Source organism: Heterodontus francisci, chromosome 43 (assembly GCF_036365525.1).
Source record: "Heterodontus francisci isolate sHetFra1 chromosome 43, sHetFra1.hap1, whole genome shotgun sequence".
NCBI classification, from domain to species: domain Eukaryota; kingdom Metazoa; phylum Chordata; class Chondrichthyes; order Heterodontiformes; family Heterodontidae; genus Heterodontus; species Heterodontus francisci.
The window spans coordinates 19,112,365-19,133,555 of record NC_090413.1 but is presented as its reverse complement, the minus strand read 5'-3'; the positions used below and the strand labels follow the sequence as shown (position 1 = coordinate 19,133,555).

Here is a 21,191-nt window from a genome sequence, read left to right as displayed (position 1 = left end):
TAAAAATTGGCCAGGACATTGCGGTGACTTCCCCTCTCTTCTTCAAAATAGTTCCATGGGATCTTTTACACCCACCTGAGAGAGCAGATAGGGTCTCAGTTTTAGCGCCTCATCCAAAAGATGAAACACATTAGGGTTTATTTCTAGATGGATAGAATTGAAAAGTAGAGAAGTTATGCTAAACTTGTATCGAACCCATGAATGATCACATTTGGAGTGCTGTGTATGGTTCTGGTCGCCATTTTATAAAAGGATATGAGGGTGCAAAAAACATTTACAAGGATGATACCAGAACTGTGAGGTTATACCCATCAGCAAAGAATGAAAGAGAAGGCCAAGAGGTGACCTAATAGAGGACTTGAAAATACTGAAAGTTTTTGAAAGAGTAAACATGGAGAGTGTTTCTACCTGTTGGGAAGAGAAATATAGAATCTGTCAATATGAGGCAGTCACCAAGAAACCAAATCGGAAATTCAGAAAACACTTCTTTACCCAGAGAGTGGTGAGAATGTGGAACTCCCTATCACAGGGAGCAATTGAGGCAAATAGTCTAGACGCATTTAAGGGGAAGCTAGATAAGCATATGAGGGAATCGAGGGTTATGCTGATAGAGTTAGATGAAGAAGGCAGTTCAAGAAGAGCATAAATGCCAGCATAGACTGGTTGGGCTGAATGGCCTGTTTCGGTGCTCTATATTCCACATAATTCTATTAATACACTGATGTAGTTTGGTGTATAGTGACTGAGAACAGGTCATCCTGCTGGAGATTAGTGCATGTTGATGGGCTTCAGTTAACAAAAATAATAGGATTTAAACTCCCACACCACAACACGAGAGACACCACCGATATCTTGTCCTTCCCTACACTTGGCCTCATTACTAGAATCAGACTTTGACCTCTTCGGTTGTACTGGGGCTAAAAGGGTTCAATTCTGAGGGCAGGTTGCATAGACTAGGCTTGTCGTGCCTCGAGAATAGAAGATTAAGGGTGATCTAAATTAAGGTGTTTAAGATGATTAAAGGATGTGATAGGACAGATATTGAGAAAGTATTTCCCCCGATGAGGCAAGTCCAGAACAAGGGGGTATAACCTAAAAATTAGAGCCAGGCCGTTCATGGGTGATGCCAGGAAACAATTCTTCATCGAAAGGGTAGTGGAAATCTGAAATTCTCTGCCCCAAAACGCTGTGGAGGCTGGGAGTCAATTGAAAATTTAAAAGCTGGGATTGATAGATTTTTGTTTGGTAAGAGGATCGAGGATCACAGAGTCAAAGTGGGCAGATGGAGTTAAGGTACAGATTGTCCATGATCTAATGGAATGGTGGGATTGATTCCTGTGTAAGATGGTACAGCAGAGAGTGTGCTGTGTGACATCCCCGGGAACCATAAACTGGCAGGAGCCGCTCTGCTCCCCCGAGAAAGTACCACCCCCACTATTGGTGGACAGCCACTGACCACGGTGGGGAGGAGGGGGCAGCAAGTAAAAATTGACCACCTAGATGGGATGCCTTGGCAGAAGTAGTGGCACGAGGGAAAGGACAGAATTTGACCTGTCGGAGGTCAGTGCGAGCAGTGGGATTTCTCATATTGCCCCTGTCAGTTCCTCTGATCACTTTCACACCCTCTTTGTCCTCTCAGCTGTGACTCTCCTTTTCTCATGGACATAAAGGGTGAGACTGAGTGGAGGGGGGTGGGGTTGTGAACCATGGAGAGCGGTGGCTGGGGGATGGGATGCATTGTAATGGCCACCTGGTAGCAGGGTGGGCCGGATGATGGGGAGGAGATGAGCTGTTAAAGTTAAAATGCATGTTGATTATTTTAATGCTTCTCTCTGCTCCTGATTGATGTTTTGCCTGTCTTAAAGCAACGGGGACCCTTTTGTTCTGAGTTCACAGGCTGGTTTTTAATTTACTACATACACACAGGCTCCAATCCTTGCGGCATGTTTACCTCCAGTTCCCCCCGCAACACAAAGCAGTTTTAGGATAAGTTTGGATCAGTCTTAAGAAGCAAGAAAGAAACCCCTGTTTAAATCTTGCATTCCCATCTAAAGTGGCTGAACATAGAATTAAACAGCAGAGTGTCTGCTTCATGCAAACTAATGAGCTACCAAAACACTACATTCTCAGAAGTCGCCTGTTCAAAGGTGCGATTTTGTTAACTGCTTGCTAATTATGAACATCAGGCATTCTTAATTGTTTTACTAAAAAGGGAATCTCATACCCTGAATTCATTTGATTTTTAATTATTTTACACTAATTAGAGAACAGCAAGAAAGGTTAAAAGTCAGGAGTAGGCTGTTAGTAATAACCCTTTGCTCGGGCTCGGCACATCAATTGATACAACACATTTCAATTAAAATAAAAGCATCTTATTCCAAACAGAATATCTGACTAACTTTTCCATTCTACCAGCACAAAGTATTGAGTTTTGTAAGGTGTCAATAATTTGCTCTAAATCTTCTGTTTCACGTTGGTCTCTCTCTTCTTTCTGATTCTAATCTTGCTGGTTGGGTTTTCATTTCATAATTTAAAAAAATATTCTTCAATATTTTGCTGCCTCCTCCCCTGAGGTGCAAACTCTCACAAGGGCACTGGTCCAAAGGCCACCAACAGCCCTTCTGTACGCCATCCACGGTACCATGCTAACCCAAAATAGTGCGTGCCAGCAGGCAGTTCATTAGGGGCCATCATCATCATGCCTGATTGCGTCTTGACCTGATAATGTACACTGCCCAGCAGGGTCACTATATAGAGCACAGGAGCAAGCTGATATCAGCTAACTCAACATAAACCAGAGATCATTGTGGTGTGTGTGTGTTTAATGCTACACTGGACAGCATCCTTACTACCAGGGCATTGGGGAAGCAGCTGAAATATTGGCACATATGTGGTCAAAGGACTGAAGCTATATATATTTTATCAGTAATTTCTATTATTGATCTGTGTCATCGATATTCTAAGAACAAACCTATTTATAAAGCACCTCTCATATCCTCATAACATCTCAAAATACTTCACAGTCACTGAATTACTTTTGCAGTGGAGTCACTACCACAGCCAATATGTGCATAGCAAGATCCCACAAACACCAAGGTTGAAGTAAAGTTTTAATGACTTCCGCCCGGAATATGGGTAACTCTGGCCAATAGCGTTGCCCAGAGAAAATGGTGCTGGACCTTCTCCATGAACCACTACAGTCCTTGTGCTGAGACATACAATAGGGAAGGAATTCCAGGATGTTGACCCACCGCATAGTGTTCTCCTTCAGCACGGTTGGGAGATAGTGTCGATGTAACCTTGGTGAGTTGCTGCACCCAACCAACTGAGTGTTGACCATCCCATCATAATTTAGACTTGAGTCAAATCACCAATTTTTGATGGTCTTGCTGCTGCTTATAATCTAACCAGCTCTGCACGTCCACATAATGTTTAATAATAGATGATGTCCTGACAGTTCTTCCCTGAGGTAGAATCACAGAGCCATTCTGCCCATCGTGTCCGCACTGGCTCTCTGAAAGAGCAATACCCTCTGTTCCATTCCCCTGCCTTCTCCCCATAACCCTGTACATTCTTCCTTTTCATCCTCCTTGTTTCCTACATTATAGCAAAAACTACACTTCAAAAAGTACTTAATTGGGCTGTAACAGCACCATATAAATGTAATTCTTTCCCTTTAGTCCATCTGTCAGAGAGCTGGTGAAGGCCAACAAGTAAGATTGGGCAATTTGGTGGAGCTTTAGTATCTTTGCTGGGAGACCAACACTTGTCCAGTGGAGCTAAATGGGGGAGGGGAATAGGAAGGATTATGCTGCTGTCTGGGCAAGTTTTGTCTGTTTTATGGAGAAAGGTCTTTGACAGCACCTTCCAGACCCGCAATCTCTACTGCCTGGAAGATCAAGGGCAGCAGATGTATGGGAACACCACCACCTGCAAGTTCCCCTCCAAGCCACACACCATCCTGTCTTGGAACTATATCGCCGTTCCTTCACTGTCGCTGGGTCAAAATCCTGGAACTCCCTTCCTAACAGCACTGTGGGCGTACCTACCTCACATGGACTGCAGCAGTTCAAGAAGGCAGTGCACCATCACCTTCTGAAGGGTAATTAGGGATGGGCAATAAATGTTGGCCTCGCCAGCGATGCCCACATCCCATGAATCATAGAATGGTTCCAGCACAGAAGAAGGCCATTCAGCCCATTGTGTCCATGCTGGTTCTCTGCAAGAAAATTGCACTTAGTCCCAGTCCCCCTGCCTTCTCCCCGTAGCCCTGCAAAATATTTTCACTTCAGGTGATTATCCAATAGCGTTTTGAAATCCACAACCTCAGGCAGTGTATTTCAGATCCTAACCACTCACTGTGTAAAAATAAGTTTTTCCTCATGTCACCTTTGGTTCTTTTGCCAATTACCTCAAATCAGTGTCCTCTTGTTCTCGATCCTCCTGCCAATGGGAACAGTTTCTCCCTATCTACTCTGTCCAGATCCCTTATGATTTTGAACACCTCTATCAAATCTCCTATTAATCTCTAATAAATTAAAATGTTGTGAAGGCCAATATGGCAGGACACCAGGAGGGTTGGAAAGTAGAAGAGAAGTGGCTTGGGGGGTGATAAAGCACCTTAAAGATTGCAGAAGGGAGAGAACATTGAGGGGGAAGAGTTTGGACGGCAGTGAAATGGTTAAACCGTGTGTGGGGTAGGATGCAGCACTGTGTGATTAATCCCAGGGCATATATAGTACAGGTTTAACATGTCTCTAAGCAGAAGTCAATGATCTGTGACTAATTAAGGCCATTCAAAAGCAAACGGACAATTGAAAGACGTTCTGGTGCCCTATTGAAGGCAATTCCTTTCAAATGGTAGTTATTGTGATGCAAGCAGCTGTCTCTGTGAAGCCCCTCCAAGTCCCTTTCTCTCCTATGGAGATTCCAGTGGCTCAACAGCAGATGGTTTGATTGATTTCACAAACTCACAGTCACACAGATCCAATGAAACAGATATTTGCAGGGTGGAGGTGGGGTTTGCAGGAATTCAAGAAGTTGTGGGATTTGTTTTATAAACCAGGCCCAGCTGTTGTCAAATGAACCCATTGTGAACATTCTTTCAAATTTGACTTCCAACAAAACTAAACAAGTGCTAGCAATTAACAGAACACACCAGAAACACCCAGGAATACTATCTCTCTCTAGGTTTCCTCACCATCTCCGGAAAGTGCCGGCTATTACTGGACCACAGGCTCTCACCATCTAGATAATGCTTGTCAGCAGACTATTCGAGCATGAGGGGCATCACCAGTCAAGCCTGATCCTGTCCGCACATCGGCAGATTCCAGCAGGGGCACCACGAGTGGGAATGTAGGCTGGTTTTTCTCTTCCTGGGCCGTGGGTACTTAAGGCAGTTGAAGCACCCTAACTGTGTCCTGAGCATGGATCAGTGCTTGTACCTGGACCTCCAGGTGTGGGGGGAAAGGGACATGGCTCTAGTGAAATCAGAGCTGCGGTGTAAAAGTAATATGAACCATTTACAACCAAATCGCAACCATTTCTTGCAAAGGAAGGCCTTGTATTTATATAGCACCTTTCAAAATCTCAGGATGTCCCAAAATGCTTCACAGTTAATGAAGTACTTTTGGAGCACAGCCACTACTGTAGCGTAAGGAACGCGCAGCCAATTTATGCCCACAGCAAGATCCCACAAACACCAATGTGATGCAGACCAAGCTGCTTTATGATGTTGGTTGAGGGATAAATATTGGCCAGGACACCAGGGAGAACAGCGCTAACCCCTAAACGCAGCACCAACCCCTAAGACTGCACCAACCCCTAAACGCAGCACTGACCCCTGAACATAGCACTGCCCCTGGAACACAGCATCGACGTCTGAATGCAGAACCAACCCCTGAACGCAGCACTGACATCTGAACACAGCACCGACCCCTGAACGCAGCATGGACCATTGAATGCAGCACCAACCCCTAAATACAGCAGGGACCCCTGAACACAGCAATGACCCAGGAACACAAGACTAACCCCTGTACAGGTCAAACACTCCCAGGTTGCGTAGAGCATGGGTTAGGAGAACTTTCTTTAGTCCTTGGATGCTGCACATAGAGAGAATATTCCAGTTCAGTAAGATGTGCTGAGCCTTTCAGTATCTGGGTGAGTAAATTCTATAGCATTTGCTATAGCATACAAGACTATGGGCCAAATGCTGGAAAATGGGATTAGAATAGTTAGGTGCTTGATGGCTGGCACAGACATGATGGGCCGAAGGGCCTGTTTCTGCGCTGTATAACTCTATGACACTATACTCCTGCTGGAAATGGCCAGGCAGATACGAGAGTCTAAAATCATTCATTACTTTCCCCCAGAGCTGATTAACATTGTGACACAGTCCAATCTCACAAACAAACAATACATCTACACTCCCACCATCGGAAGAACAGAAATCCAGAGTTAGGTAAGACTGTGATTGTGCTCTGGGTATCTCAGAGTACTGTTGCTGACAACCCTGCAGATTCTGCCTTCTCAGCCTCAGTTTTAAAGTCCTCATTCTTGTTTTCATATCCTTCCATGCCTATCTCTGTAATCTCCTGCAGCCTTACGACCCTCTGAGATCTCCATGTTCCTCCAATTGCGGCCTCTATCCCCTATTTTGTTCCCTCCGCCATGCCTTCAGCTGCTGGGCCCGAAGTACTGGAATTCCCTCCACAAGGCTGTCCGCCTCTCTGCTCTTCCCTTCTCCTTTAAGATGCTCCTGAAGACTTAACTCTTTGAACAAGTTTTTGGTCACCTGTCTTAATATCTCCTTGTCTGGCTCTGTGAAGCTCCTTTTGGACGTTTTGCTCCATTAAAGGCGCTATAGAAATGCAAGTTGTTGTTGTTGTTGAGTTTAGAGGATAGCAGCTGTGGGCTGTAGATGGGGAAAGAGTGCGATGAGAGGGCAAAATTAGTCCTGGGCACCCAGACTAAAGCTCTAACTATAGATACCCTCTAGCAGGCATTGTCTATGCAGCCTTGAGTTACATATGGCTGACTTGACCAATCCCAGAAGCTAACCCAGAAGGAGATACTCCGACTTGTTGTCCTTGGGTCACCGTGTCTGGGAATGACCACAGTCGGAGCATTGCTATAAGGAACAGACCTTCTTCTTCTTTTTGGCTTCCTTGTCTCGAGAGACAATGGGTAAGTGCCTAGAGGTGGTCAGTGGTTTGTGGAGCAGCGCCTGGAGTGGCTATAAAGGCCAATTCTAGAGTGACAGACTCTTCCACAGGCGCTGCAGATAAAATTGGTTGTCGGGGCTGTTACACAATTCGCTCTCTCCTTACACTTCTGTCTTTTTTCCTGCCAACTGCTAAGTCTCTTCGACTTGCTTCTCTTTAGCCCCGCCTTTATAGCTGTCCACCAGCTTTGGTGATCACTGGCAACTGACTCCCACAACTTGTGATCAATGTCACAGGATTTAATGTCGCGTTTGCAGACGTCTTTAAAACGGAGACATGGACGGCCGGTGGGTCTGATACCAGTGATGAGCTCGCTGTACAATGTGTCTTTAGGGATCCTGCCATCTTCCATGCGGCTCACATGGCCAAGCCATCTCAAGTGCCGCTGGCTCAGTAGTGTGTATAAGCTGGGGATGTTGGTCGCCTCGAGGACTTCTGCGTTGGAGATACAGTCCTGCCACCTGATGCCAAGGATTCTTCGGAGGCAGCGAAGATGGAATGAGTTGAGACGTCACTCTTGGCTGACATACGTTGTCCAGGCCTCACTGTCGTACAGCAAAGTACTGAGGACACAGGCTTGAAACACTCAGACTTTTGTGTTCTGTGTCAGTGCGCCATTTTCCCTTACAAGCAGACCTTACAAGTGGTCAAACAGGGCCCGCAGTCCTTGGCACAGGGAAGCAGGTATGTTGAGGGGGCGATGTCAGACAGATAAGGGTTAAAAAGAAGCTTTGTGTAGAGGGAAAAATTAACAGCAAATAAATATTCAGTACTGATTCCTGAGCCAAAATGTTAACAGAATTGCTTGCGGTTTTTGGCACCCCCGCTGATGTTTGATGGTGTGACCCCCCAACCCCCCACCCAAGTCCCACTCTGCTGGTCTGAGTGGGACATCATGTGGATAATGACCTGCTAATCACTGAGGATCTTCTTTTCCCAGGAGCTCAGGAGGTGGGCCAGGGCGATTGAGCTGACTGACAGTTTATAACAGGACTGCTTGTGTGAACAGATGGTCCCAATAGGTCAACAGACAGTCAAGTTGCACATTTCCCAGCTCTCAATGGCCTTGCCTCCAAACAATAATTGAATTGTGGTTTCGGTGGTGCCATAAGCAATGTTTGCAGAAGCAAAGAAAATAAATCAGACTCTAGTTCACAGTCTCAACACAGAAGTAACTCACAGACATAACACTGTGTGCACTGATCTGTCACAGCACTAACTGGCACTGTATTGCTCAAGGAGCTTGGAGCAGACAGGCAACATCTCAGAGGCACTTTTTCTTCATTCCTTGTCATTTTCCACGTATTTTATAAATCACTAAACTGAGAGACGCCAGTGATGGGGAACGGAAGTGTTGACATCCAGCCCCAGCTCCATTATAGCTCGAGTTAGAGGCTTGCATCCTCTCCTCTGCCCTGGAGAAGTACAACCCCACTCGGCCACCTATCATGGTTCCCTTCCCAGTTCCCACATCAGCTGGCCCTGTGATATTACAGAATGTGTGTTTAGATGACTAGCGATGGGCAGCCTGTGCAGGACACTCTCAGTCATTCAGCCATCGTCCACCACCTGATACTTACTGTGACAACGGAGAGCTATGACAAATGGAACAGGGCAACGTGACGTGCTGGACACAAAGCAATATTTTGCACTCATGCCTTTTTCTAAAAGGACAGGTCGGCCTGCACTCAGTGAACTGCACTGGTCAAACGGGTAACTAGAAGCTGGTTAAAGGGAGTGGGTGGCACAGTGCCTCAGACAGAAGCCTCTGGAATTTGGGATTGAATCCTGCCAGACTGATAGCATAAGAGTTTCCTCTAGTATTCCCTTGAGATTAGAATATTGGGGGGGGGGGTGGGGCGATCTAATGGCAGAACAGGTTTGAAGGGCCGAATGGCCTCCTCCTGTTCCTATTTCCCATGTTTCTCTCCCAGGCCCGTTTCTCTGGGTGCTGCTGTGTAATAAACATGGAACGGTGGCTTTAACACAATGGCGCAAAAGATTGGGTCAGTTTTCTTCCACTTATCCTGTTTCTCTACGGTCACTGCAAGGTACGAGTGACAGATAATGGATGCAGGGGGGGTGGACAGTGGGTGTTGGCTAATAGATGGATGATGGATCTTGGATGACAGATTGGGGTGGTGATGATGAATTGTGGTTGATAGATAACTGGTGATTGATAATGGGTGGAAACAGATCATGGGGTGGGAGGTAATAGCAATAGGGTGACATTTGGTGAGCAGTGGATGGGCACTGGGTGATGTGTGTGATAGGCATTTGGCTCCAGTGTGTGTGTGGCTGGAGCCACAGTGATGAAGATAGGTGGCTCTGCTTTCTGGTGCTTGCCTGATATAGCAGAAAGGCATCCAGTTCCTGGCAGTATTGTAGAAGCATGAACAGGGATAGGGGCAGGAGTGGCAGCAGGGACAGAGATAGGGGGAGGGACGCATTTTGGCATTTAATCCCTGATAATCTGGTGCTGTAGAATGTAGCCAAAAAAGACCTAAGGAAACGAGAGAAGGCATGATAAAATATCACTGAGCCCTTGGGGCTGTGGAGATGAGTATATCAGGACTGGGTACAGCTGCACTGCCTGTCTTGGGTGAATGGCCTAGACTCAAACAGGGAGGTTAGTCGGTTGGCACCTGTGGAACTGTACCTCAGCAAAAGTCTCGAGAGGAGGGGAGAAAATCGGCGTGAAAGAGAAAAGGAGACTTGACTGTCCAGTCAATTATTTAAGAAAACTGTTCAGTTCATGTGGTTCAATTGATAATGGGCTTCTGGCTTATTTGACAAACAACAACTTGCCTTTACCTAGCACCTCTAACGTAGTGAAATGCCCCTACGGTGCTTACAGCTTTAACACCATGGTACAGGCAGATGGTGCCTCAGTTTAGCATCTCAGTCAAAGGAACATGCAGCTCTCCCTCAGCACTGCAGTGGAAGGTCAGCATAGGTTATACGTTCAACGCACAACCTTCTAACCCAGAGCAAACAGTGCTAGAAACTGAGCCAAACAGACACTTCCCAAAGATGATTTGCTTGGAAGGACAGGGTTTGCAGGCCTGTGTTTGATGGCTGTTTGTGTATCTTTCTTGTAGACGTTAAGGCCATACACGACTGTTCCACATTTCTGCGGTGCCCACTGTGCCAGGAGGAGTTAAAACGAGGAGACCTGCAGCAACACCTGCAGCAGGAATTGGAGAGATTAACTGCACTCAACCCCAGGTCTGTGTCAGTGGAACAAGTCGGAGGTTTTTATTCTGTTTGTTTGTCTGTTCCTTCTTTCCCTCCTGCCTTCCACATCTTCGGAAACCCAAACCCAGTACACGTCAGCCCCACCTCCCCAGCACATCCCTCGGATGAGAATGTTCTGTCTTTGGTGGTGCAATAAATATCAATTTGAGATTGGATTAAACCTCATTTTGGAACAGCCCGTGTTTCTGAGAGAATGGCTGGGGTCAGTATGATACATCTGTATGGGAATGACCAACTGTTTATGGGTGAGACTGTAGTTCATTTGTCAATAGACAGGGAAAGGGACATTGTGTAGATGTTTATTTTACAATGGATTATAATTATGGGTTATTATTAACAAAATGGAAGGTTGGGATATATTTTGGGAGGAATAACATTCCTGAAATTATAAAATTGTTAACATTACTTTTTACTCATTGATCTTCCTTGAAATCTGCCAGCTCTCACCAATGGATGTCTCTTTACATTTTCTGAGTTGAGAATTTTAGTTTATTTACCATCCAGGTCAAAAATATCGGGTGGAATCAGCAACGAGCGAATCTGTACTTTATCAGTTCTAACCCAAAACTAAAGATGTTCAAATCTGAGATTTAATGAGCAAAAAAAAAATGAAACAGACCAATAAAACAGGAATATCAGAAAATGAGAATCAGAAATCACTGGAGTCCAGCCAGCTGTTCCAAAAATTAATATCTTTCAGTTAACCACATGCTCACAAGTGCTTCCACACTGTTTGCTTTCATGGGTCCCTGAACAGTCCATTCCACACAATCTGCACCTTCTCCCTCTACATTGCAATCAGTTTCTCTTGGTTCAAGAGTTCATGGTGATCTCAAGCCTAATACTGGAGCTTGATTTATCTAAGAATCGCAAATCCTTGAATAATATCTACCCTGAGCCTCCCCTCATCCAGAGTAAACAGTCACGGACTCTTAATATTTTAAAATACAACTAGCTGTGCAAAGTGGAATACCAGGAAGAGCTAACGTGCATCATTAGCTGCATCTGCCGCACCCTCCTCACCCTTTGTATATAATACAAGATGGTCAGGGAGTGCTCCACACTGATACTTCCTGATAGCACACAGAGAGATAATGGAGTGCTCCCTGTAGCTGATCAGAAAAGTGGGCCAGAGCATCAATCCAGAGCTACAATAAGGGGCCTTGGTGTTTCAGGGATTTATGTGGTCTAACCAGACAATTCATCTCTTGGGGGGCTAATTCTGCAATTTATCTCTAAAATCCAGTGAATTATTTATTGTTATCTCTCTCATACTTCTAACACTGATAACTTAGGCTTGTTTCTTTCAGCTGTGAGGAGGAGCATCCTCGGGACAGTGCATCGCTGCAACCAATGCAGGTAATTAACTGCTCATCTCTCTCTCACTCTCCCTGTTCCTTTCCTTAAAGTGCATAAGAACAGAAGAAATTGGATCAAGAGTAGACCATTCGGCCCCTTGAGCTAGCTCCACAGTTCATCACGACTGACCTTCAGCCTCAACTCCATTTAACCGCCATATCCCTTGATTCCCTGGAGCAGCCACAACCCTCTGGAATAGAGAATTCCAAAGATTCACAACCCTTTGAGGGAAGAAATTTCTCCTCATCTCAGTACTGAATGATTAAGCCCTTATCCTGAGACTGTGCCCCCGTGTTCTAGATTCCCCAGCCAGGGGAAACAACCTCTCAGTATCTACCCTGTCAAACCCCTTCAGAATCCTGTAAGTTCCATTGAGATCACCTCTCATTCTTGTAAACTCCAGAGAATACAGACCCAATTCACTCAGCCTCTCATCATTGGATAATCCTCTCATCCCAGGGGCCAATCTAATAAACCTTCACTGTACCCGCCTCCAAGGCAAGTATATCCTTCCATAAATATGGAGACCAAAACAGCACACAGTACTCCAGGTGTGGTCTCTCCAAAGCCCTGTACAATTGTGCAGGACGCCATTATTCCTGTACTCCAATCCCCTTGCAGTAAAGGCCAATATGCCATTTGCCTTCCTAATTGCTTGCTGTATTTGCATGCCAACTTTCTGTGCTCCTTATACGAGTACACCCAAGACTCTCTGAACATCAACATTTACAAGCCTTTTAAAAAAATATTCTGCTTTTCTATGGAGCCCTCAGTATATAATTATAATATCACTGAACTCCGCTTTATATTGTTGGTGTCAATGCTAAAACTAAGCAGTCTCAGGGCAGGGACAGCGCTGAACAGAGACAGGATAAAGCTTATCTATATTCCGGCGTCTGCTCTGCCCTTCCACAGTCACCATGGCTGAGAGCAACAAGCTTTTGTGCAGGGAATGTTTGGCATAGTCTCCTGAACTACTGCCCCGCATACCAGCATCGACTGCCATTCCAGCAGCTAACAGTCCTGACCTAAATGTGTATAAAGTGGTATTGAGTTTTGTAATGTTTGGCCCTGTGTGGACCAGGCATTGATTACAGGACAACAGCAAAATACCGCAGATGCTGAAAATCTGGAATAAAAACAGAAAATGCTGGAAACACTCAGCAGGTCTGGCAGCATCTGTGGAGAGAGAAGCAGAGTTAATGTTTCAGGTCTGTGACCTTTAATCAGAACTGGAAAACTTTAGAGATGTAACAGGTTTAAGCTAGTTCAGAGGCAGGGAAAGGGATGGGGGGAGAGGGAGAAAGAACAAAGGAGGAGGTCGATGATAGGGTTGATAGCACAGACTGTGACTGCCCAGAGTCCACTGATGCTATAAACTACAGAGACAAGATAAAAAGTTGGGATTATTTAATTCCGGGAAGGGGGAGCATTTCAAGGTCAACCTCATTGCCCCCACCAAAAGGTCCGTATCACTTATCCCTGGGGTTGATATCTTTTTCCAAGTACAAAACTAGAAAAGGGATTAGGGTGGGACAGAGGGATATTGTTTGGGGAGGGACAAGAGGTTAGATGGTGTAGGACAAGAGTTTTAGACAGAAGTGCACAAAGAACATTAGATAGGGACAGACTAGGGAAAGACAGACACTGGGCAGTTCTACTGTCTGGTGATCCTGCAGGGGGCAGTGTTGGAAGGGATTGCATCTCAGGAACCTGCGGATGTGTGGTCAGTGAGTGTCCATGAGTTAAAATTAATGGATGGAAAGTCTTTGGGTGACACAGCCCCGATTTCTCAAGAGGAAATCTCCTTACTGGGACCACTGGATGGTGCAAACACCTTTTCTGATTCCAAAACTGGGCCAGTCTGAAATTATCCTACACATATGACAAACACTGAGAGATTGTGCCAAAGCCACATTATTTAATGCCTTCATTGTTTGGCTGTAACAATGCATCTTGTCTTTCTTCAGTCACCTTCCATTAAGGAAGAAGTGGAGTCGCCCAGTGGGTCACCACTGTCCACAGATGATGCCCACCATTCAGAAAGACAACAGGTGAGGCCTCCCGAGAAGTTAAGCTGTGATAAGGGATGGGGCAAATTGTCCAATAGCGATTCATGTAAGGTTACCTTGACCCTGTCTGCCTCATTGCAGAATATCAACTCCATATCTTTAATGACATCCCTATAACTGACATTTTCCCTTCACCGTCTCTCTGCACCATCAGCTCTGGTTGCTACCTATCACCCTAAAATGGTAGGGTTTTCACCACATGGCTTTAAAAGGCAGCAGTTGAGGTACCGCAATTGGCCTCAGTGCCCTTGGTATAGGGAAGGGAGGAAATAAACCGATTATATCAAATATGTCTATTTAAAAAAAATTACCCCAGGTTGTATCTCCAGGTTACTACGAAGTAGCTAAGTGATGCAGGTATATAAATGCCACCAAAAAAAAAATCACCGTTCCAATTTCTGTTTGTCCACAGAATTTCCAGCAAGTGAAAATCAACAGAGAAGGTCGGCTGAATGGTGAGTCTCTAAACTGAGAAACAAGGTGAATTGCCAAAACCAGGGCACTAGACATGTGTGTCTATTTTTTGTGTGTCTGTATGCATACATGTGTACGTGTGTGGTTGGATGTTAGAGTGTGCTTGCTTATGTGGTTGTATCTATGTTTGTGGTGTGTTCTTTTTATTTGTTCCTGGGAGGTGGGTGGCGCTGGCTAGGACAGCATTTATTGCCCATCCCTAATTGCTCTTGAGAAGGTGGTGGTGAGCTGTCTTGAACGGTTGCAAGTCCATGTGGGGTAGGTGCACCCATAATGCTGTTAGGAAGGGAGTTCCAGGATTTTGACCCAGTGACAGTGAAGGAACAGCGATATAGTTCCAAGTCAGGATGGTGTGTGACTTGGAGGGGAGCTTGCAAGTGGTGGTGTTCCCATGCATTTGCTGCCCGAGGGGTTTGCATGGGTGGACGTGTGCCATACTTTCACTCCCAGACAGAGGGGTGTGTCTCCCCTGAAACGGTACAGGATTCTCTTGGAAAAGGGATCATACAGCAATATGGAACCATTCACAAGCTCCTGATTTCCCATACGGACAGTCTCCCTCTGCTCCTGGTTGGATTTCAGAACCCAGCGCCCGTCTGCAGGGGCGGGACACAAAGCAGAGTGCAGCTCTCAAACCTCTGCTGATGCACACTCCACTCCTGACTGTTCGAGCTCCCCCATCAGTCTGCAGATTGATAGTTTTAATAAAGCTCAGCCCGTTGCTTCATGAAATGAAACAACTACAAAAGCTCCACCTGCAGTCAAAGCATTGACAATGAAATCTACACAATATATGAAACCAGAATCAGCAATGGTTGGTTAACTGATAGTCAAGCTTCACTGACACTGCGTTCCCTCTTTGTCTTATCCTGACAGTAAAGTGGGAGGGTTTGTTTGACAGCGTGAAATGATAACCTGCTTTGCAATTAGTACTAGGATGCTTTATAATAGATGCACATAGTGTTATCCAACAACCATTATTGTCAGTGTCAGGAGGAGCGACCAAATCCCATTGCGACTAACCTATCACTGACAGCTCTCCCCGTACCCAAATGTGAAATTAATGAGGCCTCAGTGCTTTCAGTGGTTAAACTAAAATAATTTCAGCAATGAAACCTTATTAACTGTGTGCGCAAATGCTCAGGGGAGCTGGGAGCCAGGAGACTAACTGACAGACCAGCTGTTCTAGCGCAAACTCATTGTGGCTCCTGGAATTGGAACTGGCTGCTGTGAAATGGACAGGGATGACGGTGGGATGACATCCTAGTTCAGTCTGTTATAAAGCACATCAGCACTCAGTTCAAGGTCTGTCCTGCATCTTTAAGCATTATTCAGCACTCACAAGGAGCCAGGTTGGATCACTTCCTAGCTCTTTCTATAACTCCGTCTCTCTGACCTCTGCAAAATGATGGAATCTGATTAGCTGCCACCTAAATTTGTTTTTCGACATTTAGCACAAAGGCTTTGTAGAAGCAGAGAGACTCCAGCTTGCCTTCAAATTTCAGAAGAAATATTGGACCATTAGTTTTAAATAACACAATGAAAATTGGTGCTGTCTTTGTTCTACCCAAACTTGAGCTATTGGATTATTTTAATGTAAGTCTGGGAGGAAAAAGTTTTACAAAACAATCCATGGGTCTTAATACTGAACAGAATGGATGTTGGATAACACAACTATAAAACATGACAGTACGAATTGCAAAGCACATATCATTATGCCTGGATGTGTTTGAAGGGAGCTTGTAGTCTCCTTTGCATCTGTGCCTCAGTGGGCAGTGCTCTCACCTCTAGTCCTGAAGGTTGTGGGTTCAGTTCCTGCTGACTTAAGCTTGAAGGCTAGGTGGATGCCTCGGGGGGAGGGGTGCTGCCCTGTCAAGGGAGCTGTCTTTTGGATGAGATGTTAAACTGAGGCTCTTCCCTCTCGGGTGGGCATAAAAGATCCCATGGAACTGTGCGAAGAAGGGCAGGGGGAGTTCTGGCCAATATTTATCCCTCAACCAATACCATTAAAACGGATTATCTAGACATTCTCTCATTGCTGTTTATGGGAGCGTGCTGTGCACAAATTGGCTGCCACATTTCCTACATTGCAACAATGACTACACTTCAATAGTACTTCATTGATTGCAAAGCGCTTTGGGATGTCCAGCGGTCGTGAGGGCATGATGTAAATGAAAGTCTTTCTTCTTCATGGCTGCACAGATTTAAAGGGGAAGTGTGCTCCTCCTAAATAGACCCATAACACTGAAACTTTATGAAAGACAAGAACTCCTACATTCACTGGCATCTCTCAGTTTTCTTACAACTTTGAGTTTTTAATGTCTTGATACAACTGGTCAGAAGCAGACATTTATGGAGGCCTTGCTCTAATAATGTCATGAATGAGGGATACAAGGCAATGAACATTACTTCTCATCAATGATGAATGAGGTGGTTTCACTCAAGATAGCTACTTCTGATTGAAGGTTTCAAAGCGAGGGCAATGTTTTCCCGAGTGCATTGAATTCAAAATCCTCATTTTCATTTGCAAAACGCCACACCCCAGCATACCTCTGCATCCTCCTCAAATCCTACATCCCAGCTTGCATCCTCTCCCTTACTGTGTACCTCCTCTCTTTGAACCACCATGAATGGCAGAGTTTTCAGCCATTACACACTCTGGGATATTCTTGTTAAATGCCTGAGCCTTACTGCAACTTTTCCCCTATTTATAAACTTCCACCAAAACTGTCTCTTCAGCCAGGCCTCCACTTACCTCCTTCATCCTCCTCTTGACTCTGGCTTGGCATCATCATCCCAGGTGACAGTAATAAATGGAACTACATGTCCAATGGTTGTGATTATGTTGTAGATTAGGCCAGGACATGACCCTATTAACCTCTGCTGCCAGTGTCATGAGCTATCACCTTATACATTATACTACTTTATCTTTCAGCCAGGGCAAAGAGGTGTAAGCGGATCAGACCTTCAGATGAAGACCAGGTACATGATTGACCTTCTAGAGGGAGCAAGAAGCGCAGGGGAGACTTTGCACACATGAAGAAACATAAGGTCCAATTTTAACCCTCTGCGCCTGAGGAGAATGAGGGGTTAAAATTGTAGCAGTCACCTGTTCACTGGATCCAACCCCACCTTGTGGCTCACACTATTTTTACAGGTGTTGTTTTGCCAGTGCACGAGGCCCTCACACCAGGCGGGTGGGGGCTTCATTAAAATGGAACAGTTGTGACCTGATAATGTAATTCGGATCGCAGTTTGATTTTAACCCCAGGCCGTGTGGATTACGCATAGTGCCAACCACGCCTGGGGAAGCTGCCCCGAAGCGGATTCAGGGTCAGAAGCGGCTCAGGTAAGTGAGCTTTATTTTTTCTTAAAAGGTTTCCTTGTGGGCCTAGAGATGTAGTAGTACTCCTCTGGGCTCCACAAGGAGACCTTGAGCCATTCCAGTCCCGAACGTTCCTCCTCCTCTTCCCAGTTGGAACCCATTTGGAACACATCTGACTGCTCGGGACCTCACTGTATAGAAATTATAGAATTATACAATATTCTCATATTATAGTGATGGTATAATACAATACTCTTACATTAATAATTCTGCTCCAACATAGCGTGTCAGCTGTACCTCTTACTTCAGCACTCTTACCTCTGAATCAAAAGGTTGTGGGTTCAAGTCCAGCTCCAGGGTCTAAAGCACAAAAATCAGGGCTGATAATCCTGTGCAGTACTGAGGGAGTGCTGCACTGTCAGAGGGTCAGTACTGAGGGAGTGCTGCACTGTCAGAGGATCAGTACTGAGGGAGTGCTGCACTGTTGGAGGCACTGACTTTCAAATCAAATGCTAAACTGAGGCACCATTTTCCCTCTCAGGTGAATGTAAAAGATCTCATGATGCTGTTTTGAAGAGCAGGGGAGTTCTCCCCAGTGTCCTGGCCAATATTTACCCCTCAATCAACATCACAAAAACAGATTATCTGGCCATTTTCATATTGCTGTTTGTGGGAGCTTGCTGTGCACAAATTGGCTGCTGTGTTTCCTACATTTACAACACACTTCAAAAAGTACTTCATTGGCTGTAAAGCATTTTGGGGTGTCTGGTGGTTGTGTAAGATTTTGTATAAATTCAAGTCTTTTGTAATGCCTCCCCACTATTGTCTGGCTGGGTGGGACTGCACTTGCCTGGTTTCATTCTTATCTGTCCTGTTGTAGCCAGAGAATGACCTGCAATGGCTTCTCTTCCTGTTCCCACACTGTTACCTCTGGTGCCCCCAAAGGATCTATCCTTGGTCCCCTCCTTTTTCCCATCTACATACTGCCCCTCCGCGACATCACCCAAAATCTTGGCATCAACCTCCTTATGTACGTGAACAATACCCGGCCTTACCTCTCCTCCACCTCTCTTGACCCCTCTTGTCTCTCTAAATTGTTGTATTGCTTGTCTGTCATCCAATATTGGATGAATGAAATTTCCTCCAGTTGCATATTGAGAAGACAGAAGCCATTGTCTTTGTTCCCTGTCACAAACTCTGTTCCCTAGCTACTGATTCCATCCCTCTCCCCGGCAACTGTCTGAGGCTGAAGCAGACTATTTGCAACCTTGGTGCTGTATTTGACTTGAGTTGAGCTTTCCAGCACACATCTGCACCATCACTAAGATCGCCTATTTCCACCACCGTTACATCGCCCGACTCTGCCCTTGCCTCAGTTAGTCTGGTGCTGAAACCATCATCCATTCCTTTGTTCTCTAGACTTGACTCCTGGCCATCCTCCCATGTTCTCCCCTCCACAAACCTGAGGTCATTCTGCTGCCCGTGTCCTACCTTGTCCCAAGTCCCACTCCCTCATTTCCTTTGTGCTTGCTGATCTACCGCAGCTCCCAGTCAAACAACGCCTCGATTTTAAAATTCTCATCCTTGTTTTCAAATCTTTCTTTGGCCCCACTCCTCCCTATCTCTTTAATCTCCTTCAGCCCTACAACCCCCTCTCCACCATGATCCCTGAGCCCGCCAATTCTGGCCTCCTGAACTTTCCTGATTTGAATCAATCTATCATTGGCAGCTTTGCCTTCAGCTGCCTGGGCCCTAAACTCTGGAATTCCCTCTCTAAAGCTCTCAGCCTCTGTCTCCTTGTTTAAGATGATCCTTAAAACCTACCTGTTTGACTAAGATTTTGGTCATCGAGCCTAATATCTCCAGATGTGGCTCAGTATCAAACTTTCTTCCATAACACTCCTGTAAAGCCTCTTGGGGCATGTCATGGTCTTAAAAGGCATTACTTAAATGGGCGGCACAGTGGCGCAGTGGTTAGCACCGCAGCCTCACAGCTCCAGGGACCCGGGTTCGATTCTGGGTACTGCCTGTGTGGAGTTTGCAAGTTCTCCCTGTGTCTGCGTGGGTTTTTGCCGGGTGCTCCGGTTTCCTCCCACATCCACAAGACTTGCAGGTGATAGGTAAATTGACTGTTGTAAATTGCCCCTAGTGTAGGGAGGTGGTAGGGAATATGGGATTACTGTAGGGTTAGTATAAATGGGTGGTTGTTGGTCGGCACAGACTCGGTGGGCCGAAGGGCCTGTTTCAGTGCTGTATCTCTCAATAAATAAAAGTTGTTGTATAATGTAATGCAGTCACATTCTCATTTGCAATCTCTTCAAATCCAATTAAATAATTTATTTGGCTAATCCACACAACATGGGATTATCCCATGCATCTCTCTTTACCAGATGTTAGGCTGTGAGATTTTGCGATTTCTGCTTCTTTTCCGCAAGTGTTCCCATGTCTTTCCACCTGCCTAGCTTGCTTAATGCGACATGCAGTTACGTTACACTTGTTCTGTCCTGTCATTGCAGATTGATGGCCCCTTTTCTAAGGACCCCAGGTTCCTGGAAACAGAGGAAGAAAGCCCAAGTGGAAATCACTATGTGGAATATACATGGCATAGCCTGGACAGAAACAACAGACAGCAATTTCTTGGACTGAGAGGTTGGTAGCACTAATGAGTTAAGGTTAAGTTCCTAAGTGTGGAGCATTGTGTAAGTTATCTGAATCTACAGTTCAACCAGCGAAGGGAACCATAATCAGCGGTTCTAATTTCAATACATCAGGTGCACAGAGGAAATCTTTGTCCCATAGTTTCTTAGACTATTAGCTCACAGCAGTCCCTGTCGCACAATGCACCCTCCGCACACAGTGCTGAGAGTGTGAAACACACTGAGTGATTAAAGCTTTGTTTCGCCCAAGAACTATGACTACCATTAAACAAAGCAGGATCCTGAAGTCTCATCCCAGGTTACGTGGTCCAATGTACCCAGGCCCTACGTAAGATACGTATTAACTTTCCGAGTGTAAGGCACTTCTCCAAGTCAGTCACCATCCTGACTTGGACATATACTGCCGTTCCTTTATCTTTCCTAGGTCAACTTATAATAACTTGTAATTCCCTCAGTTGGCTGTTTACATTGCTATAAGCTTGTGCTGACCTTTGAATCGTGCTCTGTTTGACCTTTCATGTTTTGCTAATTTGCCATCTCTTCTGCAGCACTTTCTTGCTGGAACTGTATTTACCAGCTTTTTATGAAATGATTAACCCTGCATCAACACAACACTATTCAAACTGCCGCAAGTACATTCAAAATAGGCAAGCTTCCAGCTATTTGCATGTTGCTGATGTTACAATGAATAACCAGTTCTCATATCTGCTGTTTTATAACAGGATCCAGTTCTTGTACAACACAGAGTTTGACAAATAGAGACAGCGATGGAGATCTGGATACTGACGGGGATGAGCTGCCAGTTTTCACAAAAATTAAGTAT

The 21,191-nt window shown here is 45.3% G+C and overlaps 1 protein-coding gene across 3 annotated transcripts in view; it reads left to right on the top strand.

Moving 5' to 3' along the window:
• The window catches only part of LOC137355669 (E3 ubiquitin-protein ligase RNF220-like), a 54,961-nt gene that overhangs the window by 21,861 nt on the left and 11,909 nt on the right, over positions 1-21,191 (top strand). For all 3 annotated transcript variants that reach the window (XM_068021063.1, XM_068021062.1, XM_068021061.1), the window contains 7 exons: positions 10,325-10,451; positions 11,792-11,840; positions 13,811-13,894; positions 14,325-14,367; positions 17,322-17,368; positions 20,228-20,360; positions 21,091-21,187. In XM_068021063.1, the coding sequence (XP_067877164.1) occupies positions 10,325-10,451; positions 11,792-11,840; positions 13,811-13,894; positions 14,325-14,367; positions 17,322-17,368; positions 20,228-20,360; positions 21,091-21,187 (580 nt within the window). The remainder of the gene's footprint in view (positions 1-10,324; positions 10,452-11,791; positions 11,841-13,810; positions 13,895-14,324; positions 14,368-17,321; positions 17,369-20,227; positions 20,361-21,090; positions 21,188-21,191) is intronic.